This window comes from Triplophysa dalaica, chromosome 8, assembly GCF_015846415.1.
Source record: "Triplophysa dalaica isolate WHDGS20190420 chromosome 8, ASM1584641v1, whole genome shotgun sequence".
Taxonomy (NCBI): Eukaryota; Metazoa; Chordata; class Actinopteri; order Cypriniformes; family Nemacheilidae; genus Triplophysa; species Triplophysa dalaica.
The window spans coordinates 4,702,668-4,714,858 of record NC_079549.1 but is presented as its reverse complement, the minus strand read 5'-3'; the positions used below and the strand labels follow the sequence as shown (position 1 = coordinate 4,714,858).

Sequence of the window (12,191 nt, the reverse complement as noted above, 5' to 3'; positions counted from 1 at the left end):
GAGGACCCGCGGTGTATATGGAACAGAAATTGTTCATTCTAAGATAATACAAACATAACGCTTCATTACGTAAGGACTTTATATACCTCTGAACATACAGTCAGGTCCATAAATATTGGGACATCGACACAATTCTAACATTTTTGGCTCTATACACCACCACAATGGATTTCAAATGAAACGAACAAGATGTGCTTTAACTGCAGACTGGCAGCTTTAATTTGAGGGTATTTGCAACCAAATCAGGTGAATGGTGTAGGAAATACAACAGTTTGCATATGTGCCTCCCACTTGTTAAGGGACCAAAAGTAATGGGACAGAATAATAATCATAAATCAAACTTTCACTTTTAAATACTTGGTTGCAAATCCTTTGTAATCGCTGGGTTTCATCCCTGGTGATGCTCTGCCAGGCCTATACTGCAACCGTCTTCCGTTCCTGCTTGTTCTTGGGGCATTTTCCCTTCAGTTTTGTCTTCAGCAAGTGAAATGCATGCTCAATCGGATTCAGGTCAGGTGATTGACTTGGCCATTGCATAACAGTCCACTTCTTTCCCTTCAAAAACTCTTTGGTTGCTTTTGCAGTATGCTTTGGGTCATTGTCCATCTGCACTGTAAAGCGCCGTCCAATGAGTTCTGAAGCATTTGGCTGAATATGAGCAGATAATATTGCCTGAAACACTTCAGAATTCATCCTGGTGCTTTTGTCAGCAGTCACATCATCAATAAATACAAGAGAACCAGTTCCACTGGCAGCCATACATGCCCACGCCATGACACTACCACCACCATGCTTCAATGATGAGGTGGTATGCTTAGGATCATGAGCAGTTCCTTTACTTCTCCATAATTTTCTCTTCCCATCACTCTGGTACAAGTTGATTTTGGTCTCATCTGTCCATAGGATGTTGTTCCAGAACTGTGAAGGCTTTTTTAGATGTCGTTTGGCAAACTCTAATCTGGCCTTCCTGTTTTTGAGGCTCACCAATGGTTTACATCTTGTGGTGAACCCTCTGTATTTACTTTTGTGAAGTCTTCTCTTGATTGTTGACTTTGACACACATACACCTACCTCCTGGAGAGTGTTCCTGATCTGGCCAACTGTTGTGAAGAGTGTTTTCTTTACCAGGGAAAGAATTCTTCGGTCATCCACCACAGTTGTTTTCCGTGATCTTCCGGGTCTTTTGTTGACGCTGAGCTCACTGGTGCGTTCCTTTATTTTAAGAATGTTCCAAACAGTTGTTTTGGCCACGCCTAATGTTTTGCTATCTCTCTGATGGGTTTGTTTTGTTTTTTCAACCTAATGATGGCTTGCTTCACTGATAGTGACAGCTCTTTGGATCTCATCTTGACAGTTGACAGCAACAGATTCCAAATGCAAATAGCACATTTGAAATGAACTCTGGACCTTTTATCTGCTCATTGTAATTGGGATAGTGAGGGAATAACACACAACTGGCCATGGAACAGCTGAGAAGCCAATTGTCCCATTAATTTTGGTCCCTTAACAAGTGGGAGGCACATTTGCAAAACTGTTGTAATTCCTACACCGTTCACCTGATTTGGATGTAAATACCCTCAAATTAAAGCTGCCAGTCTGCAGTTAAAGCACATCTTGTTCGTTTCATTTGAAATCCATTGTGGTGGTGTATAGAGCCAAAAATGTTAGAACTGTGTCGATGTCCCAATATTTATGGACCTGACTGTATACAATATATATATATATATATATATATATATATTATATTTCATTCATTTCTGTCGATAGAGCCTCCCAAAAATTACACATTGGACCTTTCCCATGTGTTATGTTTAGAGAACTATTATATTTGCTAAATATGTACCCAGTCACCTTGCTATTTCAAGCTCTTTTTTTGCTACTCTATTCATGGAGAGTGTGATTTGCCACCGCTCATTTCACCCAGTTTATTTGTACTGCATAAACACTTCGAACTCACAGATCATGTGATATTTATTTACTTTCACCTAGTGAGTGGCTTAATGGATAACAGCTGAGAACAGGAAACCCTGCAATAATAAACTGATTTACATAAGACCACATCCCTGCTTTCTCACTCTTTCACTTTCTCTCTATTATACACACACATACATTTCTAATTTCAAGGGGAGGGGGTACAGCTTTGCTTTTGTGAAAGCCATCGCAATTTGACTTGCACTACATTAATATGCATGCTCATACACACAAACAAAGTCAAGCTCTATATCGTCTGGCTGTTATTTGGCAGCAGAAATGCCGTCAGTGGTTCTTTAATGCTATAATGATACTCAAGATAAGATATGATGGTCTGTTGTCATCTTGCCGTTTTATTGTGGCTATTTACAAGGGTGACGTTGGCTGATTTTCCCCCTTCCATAACCCCAATTTGGAGCTTAACTGCCAGGCAGTCCGGCCCTTTAGAGTTCATATGACTCAATCCCCAAAGGCCCCACAAACTCTGAGGGCATCGATAATTTTCATATTCATATACAAGAGGTCCTGGGTCTCCCCTGGCTCCTTTTATGGTTTACGACTCCTGTGGGATGCTGTAGGTCTTGGTCAGCGGACATTACCATACAGAAGGGGGGGTTAGGGGAAGTTCAGAACCGCTGGGCTGCTGTAAATCATGTTGAAAGGGAGATGCTGAGTTAATTTGGCTTGAGCTTTAAACCAGTGTTTCACCCGGCACACGGAGGAGATCCCCCTCCGCCGCCCCACTGCATAAGACCTTCCTTGGTTGCTCCCACCCATCCATCTGTTCACCATGTGCTTCTGCATCTGTATTGGTCCACCAGAGTCTGTTAGTGGAGTTGTGTAATTGTTGCCTGCAGCGAGGAGCTTTTTGTTGAAGGTGTCTGCATGCTTAAGGGAATCGAATTTACGACAAAAAAATTGCTACAAAACAGAAGATTTAATGGGGGCACGGCTTTAAGTGGTATACAGTTATAACAAGGTTCCATTTGTTAACAGTAGGTATTCTATTATTTAACTTGAAATATATATATATATATATATATATATATATATACTATTTTACACCATTTATTAATCTTTTTTTATTAAATAATAAAAATACAAATGTTCATTATAATTGTCAGATACAGCATACCCGATACTCGTATACAACAACAGATACAGTTATTGATAATTGCCCACAATATTGGTTATTTTTAACTTTATTATTGTTATTATTGTAATTTTTTTATTATATTTATTATCAATAGTGCATCTGGCATGACATTTATTTTGATTATTAATGTCAAATTATAGAGTACATTAAAATGCTGTGTGCATCATATTCTTACGGACTACACAGTCCTAACAATATGCGATGTCAAATGCGCATTAGTGAAAATACTAAAATGATATTTAAAATAGGAATAAATAGTCTACAGAACGTGAGGACAAACACTAAAAAAGCATCACTGAAATATTTAATCTCTCAAAAACTCCTGTTGATATTTAATATTTACTGTTAAGTAAAAAGATGAAATTATTTAATTTTGTCTATGATAATAATTTGACTAAATCCCAATTTCATGTTTTAATGAATACATGCGTTCAGGAATTATATAAACATGATGTGGCCCAATCTTAACTTCCGGTAGTGAATCAATAACTGTAGTTTTAATTTAATTAAATGCAATTAATATACAGTAAAATATTAATAAATGTCAAATAAATTGTTATTTTATAACCAAACACATACCGGAAGTGAACTTCGGGCCAGGCACTATTAACACAGCTTGTGGGACTAATTATTATATAATTATAATAATACAATTTTGCATGAAAATTCAGGTTTTTCATTCTACATATATATTTAAATTTTAGTTAATTGAAAAATTTAATCATAGTTCTTTAGATGTATACATATGTCAATGCATATAATTAATAAACAGCAATATTTGACTGCTTGCATATTGTATCAAACAGTTACAAAACACCATGAGGGATTTCACTGAACATTAAGTAGGTAAAGGGACCTATGCATAATCATTTACAAACAAAAACCTGTGGATGTCAAGCTTTATTCACAACATTTGCTATTCTTCTGTTGCCTTGTTCCTCCACTTATACACAAACTATACAAAACACAAAAGTCTTTGTGAAATGCTGTCACTCCACTCTAATACTCCGCATCCCAAACATCTCGGAAGAGAAGCAAACTGACTAGCGAAGAGTCGGCTCAACATGCATACTTGAACAAATTTACCATGCAGAGGTCAGTTAATGCGTGCTGGCCTTTCCATTCATCCGCAAAACAAGCCTGTCTCCTTTCGTTATGGTGTACGCTGTGATTTTCATGAATGAATGTACGCGTCTATATGTAAGGAACCAAAGATCTCAATTGTCAAAATTGTAATGAGGTCAGAAAGCACCAATGCTTGTATTTACATATTAGTCGCAGACGTTATTATGCATCATGCATGCACGGGGTGGTTTCTTTGTGAATTCTCTCAAAATCATTTGCTGTTAAATAGAAGACGCTCGCGCCAGATGTTCATAATGCATAATCCAAATGCGCAAACACAAACACACGTGTTTGATGGGCGTGTCTGCGGCTTACCCTGCGTGCCACAGATGCTTGATCCCTCCAATCCAGAACAATGCTGCAAAGCTCTCCAAGTTTGACCTTTCTCTGTGAATGGTTGCTTTGCCAACCCACCCCAGCAGATGCTGAGAAGTCACACAGATTCTTCAAACCTTCTGACCCTCTCATTGGGTTTTCCCACCAATGGAGGCACGGCCATTTACTTGTGTATTATCACTCCTGAGATTTCTTTGTAGAGTCGTGCGTGTGGCATTCAGTTCGGCTGTCTCAGATGGTTATTGTATTGAAAAATCACACGACTCGAACAAGTAGGTTGGCGTAGGCGGCTTGGCTTCGGTTCATGCAGGCAACATTCCTAAACAGAAATTAGCGGCTACAAGCTCGAACACATTAAGATGTGTATGACATTGCTGTTCTGTGGGTTTGTGTTGTAGATACAGAGAGCTGGTGGACACCATCCTCACGGAAAAGAAGAAGATGTGTGCGGAGGAGAAGTGCCGGCACATCCTGCAGCATTGTAAACTCCGGGGCTGGCAGGTGAGCTGGCATAGGCGTCTTCAAAGCTTAAGGAAACATCGTAAAGAGACAGATTTGCTCTGTTGCAAAACATAGTAAACTGACTGCGGAGGCAGTATTTTAAAGACCTTGTAGAGTTTTGTGGCATTAGTCCATGTCCATCTATATCTATATACTGGTATTTACATAACAGTTCACAAAACGTTTCAGCCTCTTCCTTTGGGGAAAATTATTCACAATATTGATGACTACACACTCAAATATTGTCGTCTAGTAAAATGCTCTCTACAACATAAAAGAGGATTACAAACAGGGATGGGCCATTCGGTGTGTCTCACAATACCTTTCTACCTTCTGAAAAGGTATAGTGTGTTTCTTTTGCAGTATAATTTCAAAAAGCTTTCCAGGAAGTTAATCTGGACAATGATGCCTTTTTATTAAACATGTTATGTAACACTGACAATTATCTGTTAGTTGTAATAAAAATCGACTACCCATTCGTTGATATCCAGCCTGTATTTAAGCTTATCAGAGGTAAAATCCATAATTTGTTTGGTAAAAAATCAGTGCATTAATATACTCCTCCTTACCCTGATTTACAACTACTGTGAACTATTAATAGTGATTCATTTAGATTTTTTATATCTAGTATAATTTAGTGGGAAATGTCTAAATGTGAAAAATAGTTTTATTATTATTATACAAACAAAACCAGTTACATCTTCCCCTTTTCTCTGTCCCTCCGTCTTATTATCTTTCTCACCGGATCAGATGGGTAACAGTAAGGTTTTCTTGAGATACTGGGAGGCCGATCACCTAAATGATCGCTGCCATCAACTCCAGAGGAAGATCATCATGTGTCAGAAAGGTAAGTTGACCATCACACAGTATGTCACAGTCTGTCACTATTTTATTGTGCTAACGCATGTGTGTGATTTAGTGGTTCGTGGATGGTTGGCCAGGCAGCATGCCCGTCACAGGCTCACCTCTCGGACACAGGAGAAGTGCAGCGTGCAAAGGTTCCTGCAGGGAGCGGAAGACTTGGGCATGCGTGTTTACGACAGCCTGGTCATCCAGAACGCAGCTGATATCGCACGGGAGAACGATCGCCTGCGGGGTCACATCAGCGCACCGCCTCTGGGCGAGCGCCCCGAACCCGTTGGGAAAGAAGAAGACTCGCCTAAGAGGTAAAACACAGCTTGTACGTGACGGAATATGTATTTACGGAAAACAAATACTGCACACAAAAAATGTAAGCTAAATGTATGTAAATAAGAAAGAAATCATGTATACATTATAATGCACATATACATGAATAATTATGTAAATAACAGAATAAGTTTTTAATCAAATCTTGTTTATTTCATTTAATTCTTAATAACAAGTTAATCATGTTCATTTTTGTTTCCTTTAGAGGTTCATTATTAAGAAATCTTGTTTCTGGCTGAAATTCAATCATACGGGTCAGCACAGATCTGTCTACACTACACACTGTGTCCTCTTGAAGGATTATATCAGACACTCTAGCAGTCTGAATTAAATTGGAGTGTCTGATTATAGGAGACACTCCAAGATGTACTTTTTCCACTTGGGTTCAGAGAAGCCATAAAAATTCATGGCTTTTATTAGTTCCACTTGTTCTTTGCAGTGCAAACAAAATGGGAACACAATGTCTCCATTTGTCACTGATGTCAGAAGGAATTTCACTTTACGTGATGATGTTAGCGTTGTAAGAACTAAACAGATAGGAAGACTGATCTAAATTCAGTTATAGATCATTTTAGTGGAAAATGCATTCACGTGTATTGAGTTGAGGGAAAAACAAAAAATCATGGTCAGAGTTGATTTTTAGATTTTAAAACACAGTTTATAGGCACTTTTAGAGGTTTTTTTTCAATGAATAAGATTGCTGTAATCCAAAAAAGCAGTGTTTTAACATTGGAGAATTTATACATAAATTAAGAGATCATTCCAAGTTTTTATTTATTCAGCCATTTCAGACCATTATTGTTAAATTTCAACAAATTAATCCTCATGAGTGACATAAAGGGGCGGTTTCCCGGACTGGGATTAGTTTAACACAGTACTACCCTTAGTTTATTTTGAAAATGTACGTAGTTTTAACAAACATGCCGTATAAAAAACATCACTTGTGTGCATTTTGAGACAACACAAAGGCACTCATGTATTTTAAGAAATGTCAGTGCAAGCTGTTTTCAGTTTGGACAGCTCTTACATTTATTTTAGTCTTGGACAAGTCTTATCCCGGTCCGGGAAGCCGTCCGAAAATCATTCAAGGGCAATGTGAAAGACTGACAGGATGAAAAGACACATGAAAACAGTGATAAAATTATCACATAAAATAATTGTTAGACTTTTCCTAAATAAATGTACAAATATTACAGTTGTATTGCTTAAAAGTGAATCTAAACTTGTTTTTTTTGCAACATACAGTCTTTTCTGTGGTTTTGACCTGTTTTTTTTCTACAACAGAGATATTACTTTTGTTGTTATTGTAAATACTGTAAGTAGTTTACAGAATGAAACAAAAAATGATAATACATGATAATATTATTAGAGGGTATGGTCCCAGTCACAGCTTGGGTACATTTCTGACAGTAATTTCTGTTTAATTCCAAACAGCATCATATTTTGTTTGCATATATTTGCAGAAGGTAAGAAAATATAACAAATACTTTAATAAAAAACAACTGTTTACATCAAAAGTATACTTGATGAAATAACCCTGATCATGCATCTTGACATGATCTCAGTCTTTCACTTTGCTTTTGGGTGACTTTATGACACTCGAGAGGTTTGTTTCTGTTTGAGTTCAACAGACGCTTGAATGAAATGGCCGTGTTACACGTGGAAGTGCTGACTGAAGGCAAATTGTGGTCTCTTATTTTTTCCAGACCTGTACATACACCATCGTTCAAAAGACCTTTTGATCTAGTGCATTAGTACTTGACCATAAACATTTGAATAGAATTGCATGTATTATACTGTATGTAATATAAACTATACTAACTGCATATACTATATACTGTACTAATTGTAAGCTGTAGCTACAGTACATAAATAGGCACAATTAAAATTGCATACAGGTGTGTTTGGGTAGCACGGGTCTCCAGCGTTAAACACAAAGCCATCTGCTGTTATGAAGGAGGTGGGCTTATTGTTCCTCAAAACAAGCACTCACATTCATCACATACATTTGGTTCTATTTGCATCACAAATGGGGGTGAGATCAGGTGATTGAATGATGGGGGGTTCATAGCTAATCTAGATTTGGCAAACCCTGTGAATCTGAGCTGCCATTCTGCTAATCACAGAGAGATAAGACCCACCCCCACTCCGGGCTGGTGAAATCTCCTTAGGGTAAATCACTGTAACCCCCACCACCCCCTGTTTGCTCAACATCAAACACCCAAATGCCTATCGTGATAGAACAACAGATGGTAGATCCAGATTAAAGGGGAAATATCAAACATGAGTGTGGATGTCACATTACGGTATTACAGTCTGCTTAGACTTAAAATCAACAATGTTAATAATCGTTTCTGGCCTAGATTAATGTATTACCCCATTAAGATTGATAATGTAATGCTAATTTGTTGTTGAGCATCTTCTTTTGTCACGAAAAAAGACTTTGCTTACAACCTGTGCAGTCTCGGAGGCTTTAACATTTCATAAAATGATAAGAAGCATGAGTTGTAATAAAACTAATCCAATCTTCTGACATTATAACAATTAAAAGTCATTAAACCAGTAGGCCAAAAATGTAAACTGTTGGTACCCGGCCAGCAAAAAAAGAACCCTGTTGTTAGGAAACAGGACAACACCCATTCCAGTTAGTGTAGTGCAATGAAATGTTCTTGCACCGATCTGAGCGGACAGCTTGACACCGATGTATTGATTTTATGAAGGTTGAGACTGATCCTCTCACATTTGGCAGATGCTTAGCACCTTCTCTATCCATCATACACAGAGACGGGACATATGTTTGCTTCTAGCGTGATGGGGAGAGAACGACTGAAAGAATAAATGTATGAATGAATGAATAATGACTTGCTTGAGAGGGGAAGGGCAAAGGGGGTGCCAGAGGTGCCTATTGAGGGAATCAGCACTGTACCCAAACGGTTTTATCCTTTAACTCCATTGAATTATTAATTTGTTCATTCTTTTGTTCAGGATCGTCGAAAAAAGCGGTAGGGTAACTGATGGAGCGGGCCGTGGGGGAGGCCGACCACTCCGACATTTCCGCTCCAGCTCTGTACCGCTCCCCCTGGTAATGGACAGCTTGGTACATTCCAGCATTGGGACATCAATCAAAGCGGCCCTTCAGCCTGCGCCACACTCCATTGAAGAGGGGAGTGGGGGAAGCATGTCCTCGCCACGAAAACAACCTCCTCCCAAACCGAAACGAGACCCTAATACACGTCTGAGCGCTTCGTATGAGGCTGTGAGCGCAGGGCTGAGTATAGCACCTAAAGACAGCCCTGCTGACGGCCAGGCCTCTCCGTCTGGAAGCCCACCCAAAACTCAACTTTCTCCTTCTGATCGTACGTATTGATGCTGTTTCAGTTTAAACATGTCCAAATGTCTATTTACATACAGTACATCATATGACTAGCAATATGTGGAAACCCCATTTATTTAAAAATCAAGCTATAAACTATTTTGCTAGACTAAAAACAACACTGGTCCAGAAGCACTTCATTTTCCCTGTTTTAGCTTTTAAAATGTAAAAATGTTATTGTAAATTTAAAAATCTTACCCCAACTTATGGCATTTTCCCCCCTCTCCAAAACCATCCATCATCTAGCGCTGTCCAAGCCACGCCCTCACAGCGATGACTATAGCACCATGAAGAAAATCCCACCCCCAAAACCCAAACGCAGCCCCAACACCAAACTGACTGGCTCCTACGAGGAGATTTCGATACCTTTCCCTGCACGCCCGACGGACATGAAGCTGTTCAGTTTGGCACGAGGCGGCCACTGCTTGGGCCTCATCCAGCGAGCAGCGTCTGTGGATGGCCCTCACTCTTCTGTGCTAAGCCTCTACCCCTGTCAGGATGAGGAGGACGTGTACATTGAGATGGTGGGGGCCTCGCGGTCCCTCGGCTTGGCCAACTCTCAGAGCCCAGACCTGAGTGAGGCCGTCTATGAGGAAATGAAGTACTTCCCATCTGACGATGTGGGCACAGCTCCGGTCGTCATGCCCGAAGCCGTCAAACTCGCTCCCCCACCTGCCCCAGTGATGGAAGCCAAGAGGCCCATGACCCTAATGGAGCCCCCCAGTACACTGCTGGGAAAGCAACAGGTCAAAGATGGGACGTGTGACATTCCAGCTCCATTCCCTAATCTCCTTCCACACCGGCCCCCGCTGTTGGTCTTTCCCCCGTCCCCTGTAACCTGCTCACCCGCCTCGGACGAGTCCCCCCTCACCCCTCTGGAGGTGAAGAAGCTCCCGGTGTTTGAGACCAACCTCAATTACACCAGCCAAGATGGAGGCAGCCCACTCTCACCCCAGTACGCCCGCCAAAGGGCCGACTCGTCCCCGAGCCTGTCCATCTTAATGCCAGACAAATCAACACCGCCCTTGACTCCTCCTGCCCTTCCACCACCTCCCGCAGCACTCCCACCTCCCTACCGGCCCCCTTCTCATTTTCCTTTCCCCCCTGAGCCAGGCTTCCTTACTCACACCCGTGCAGCATCTGTAGCCAGCACAGATTCACCCAAAGTTCCGCATAAAACCGGGCACAGTCTGACAGAGACTCCCCCGAATAGCGCAAAGCCTCCCTACTCCCCAGTAAAGACCTCACGTCCAGAACCCCGCAGAGCACACTCATGTTCCTCCTCTCCTCTGCTCTTTAACCCGGCCAATGGGCGATCCCTCACCAGCCCCCTGGATGAGCTGAACACACTCTTCAGCACAGGCCGCACCCTTCTCCGTAAATCCACCACAGGAAGAAAAATCAGAGATAGCGGTGAGTATAAACTTGAAGTGTGTCATGTTTGTGTAAGTGCAAAAAGGTAGTTGCATTTAAGTTCATGGCACTGCGCGAAGTGCAGATGGAGGGAAGCAATTGATTTTTCCCAAAGGAGTTCACCATCACACACTCAAATTGCCTACGTTTTGCATTGATGTTCAAATCGATCAAACAGAGAAACCATGTTTTTATTGTGTAACAAAAGTTGATGTTCATGAAGGGGGAACATGCAAGTATTGACTGAGAAACGGAGATAAAAGTGGCTTGTAAACCTGAATCTGCGGTCGTTTAATCTTTTTCAAATGCTTAGCGAGGTTTAACATACTTAAACAACTCACATTTCTGTCAAACCTTGCAATAAACAACAGCTGTTATAAGAACGAGTCTTTATTGAACGGATAAAGTGAAATCCATAATAAGGAAACAGTTTAACACACTGAAATAATAACCATGTAAACCATAATTTCTGTAACACTTTAGTATAATTCTCACCAATTCTCACTATTAACTAGTTGCTTATTAGATGCCTTATTTTAGCATATTGGCTGTTTATTAGTACTTATAAAGCACATATTCAACATGACCATATTCTACTTCCCTAATCCTACTTAAACCTAACAACCACCTTACTGACTATTAATAAGCAACAAATTAGCAGTTTACTGAGGCAAAATTCATAGTTAATGGTTCATTAATACCGAGAACTGGATCTTAAAATAAAGTGTGACCGTAATATCTATTTACCTTGATTGTAATAAACACAATCAAGCTCTTGTTAAAAGAACTAGCTTGTATTTTGGGGTTAAGAATAGTCTCACGTTAAGCTAGTTCTTCATAGAAGTGCATCATAAAGAAACCACAAAACGTGGTTCAAGACAGCGACAAACTGACAACATAAAACTTTTCTGTTATCATATCTTTCTTTGATACAGTATCAGTTATAAACAAATGTATTTCACTTAGTTTTCTGTGGTTGTTTTCCGTTGTTTCGGTACGTTAAGCTGTTTCATTTTAATGGACTTCCATAACGCTTAATGCAATATTCTTCATTTTATACGTTTAGTAAGGACTCTAGCTAGTGTTTATTCCAAGTAAGGGTCAACAGAATTTGGATTTCCCTGGTCG

The 12,191-nt window shown here is 40.0% G+C and overlaps 1 protein-coding gene across 5 annotated transcripts in view; it reads left to right on the top strand.

The window, feature by feature from the left end:
• myo16 (myosin XVI) overlaps positions 1 to 12,191 on the top strand; it is a 158,896-nt gene that overhangs the window by 122,014 nt on the left and 24,691 nt on the right. For all 5 annotated transcript variants that reach the window (XM_056754901.1, XM_056754900.1, XM_056754899.1 and 2 more), the window contains exons 28-32: positions 4,987 to 5,089; positions 5,840 to 5,936; positions 6,009 to 6,255; positions 9,263 to 9,633; positions 9,897 to 11,063. In XM_056754901.1, the coding sequence (XP_056610879.1) occupies positions 4,987 to 5,089; positions 5,840 to 5,936; positions 6,009 to 6,255; positions 9,263 to 9,633; positions 9,897 to 11,063 (1,985 nt within the window). The remainder of the gene's footprint in view (positions 1 to 4,986; positions 5,090 to 5,839; positions 5,937 to 6,008; positions 6,256 to 9,262; positions 9,634 to 9,896; positions 11,064 to 12,191) is intronic.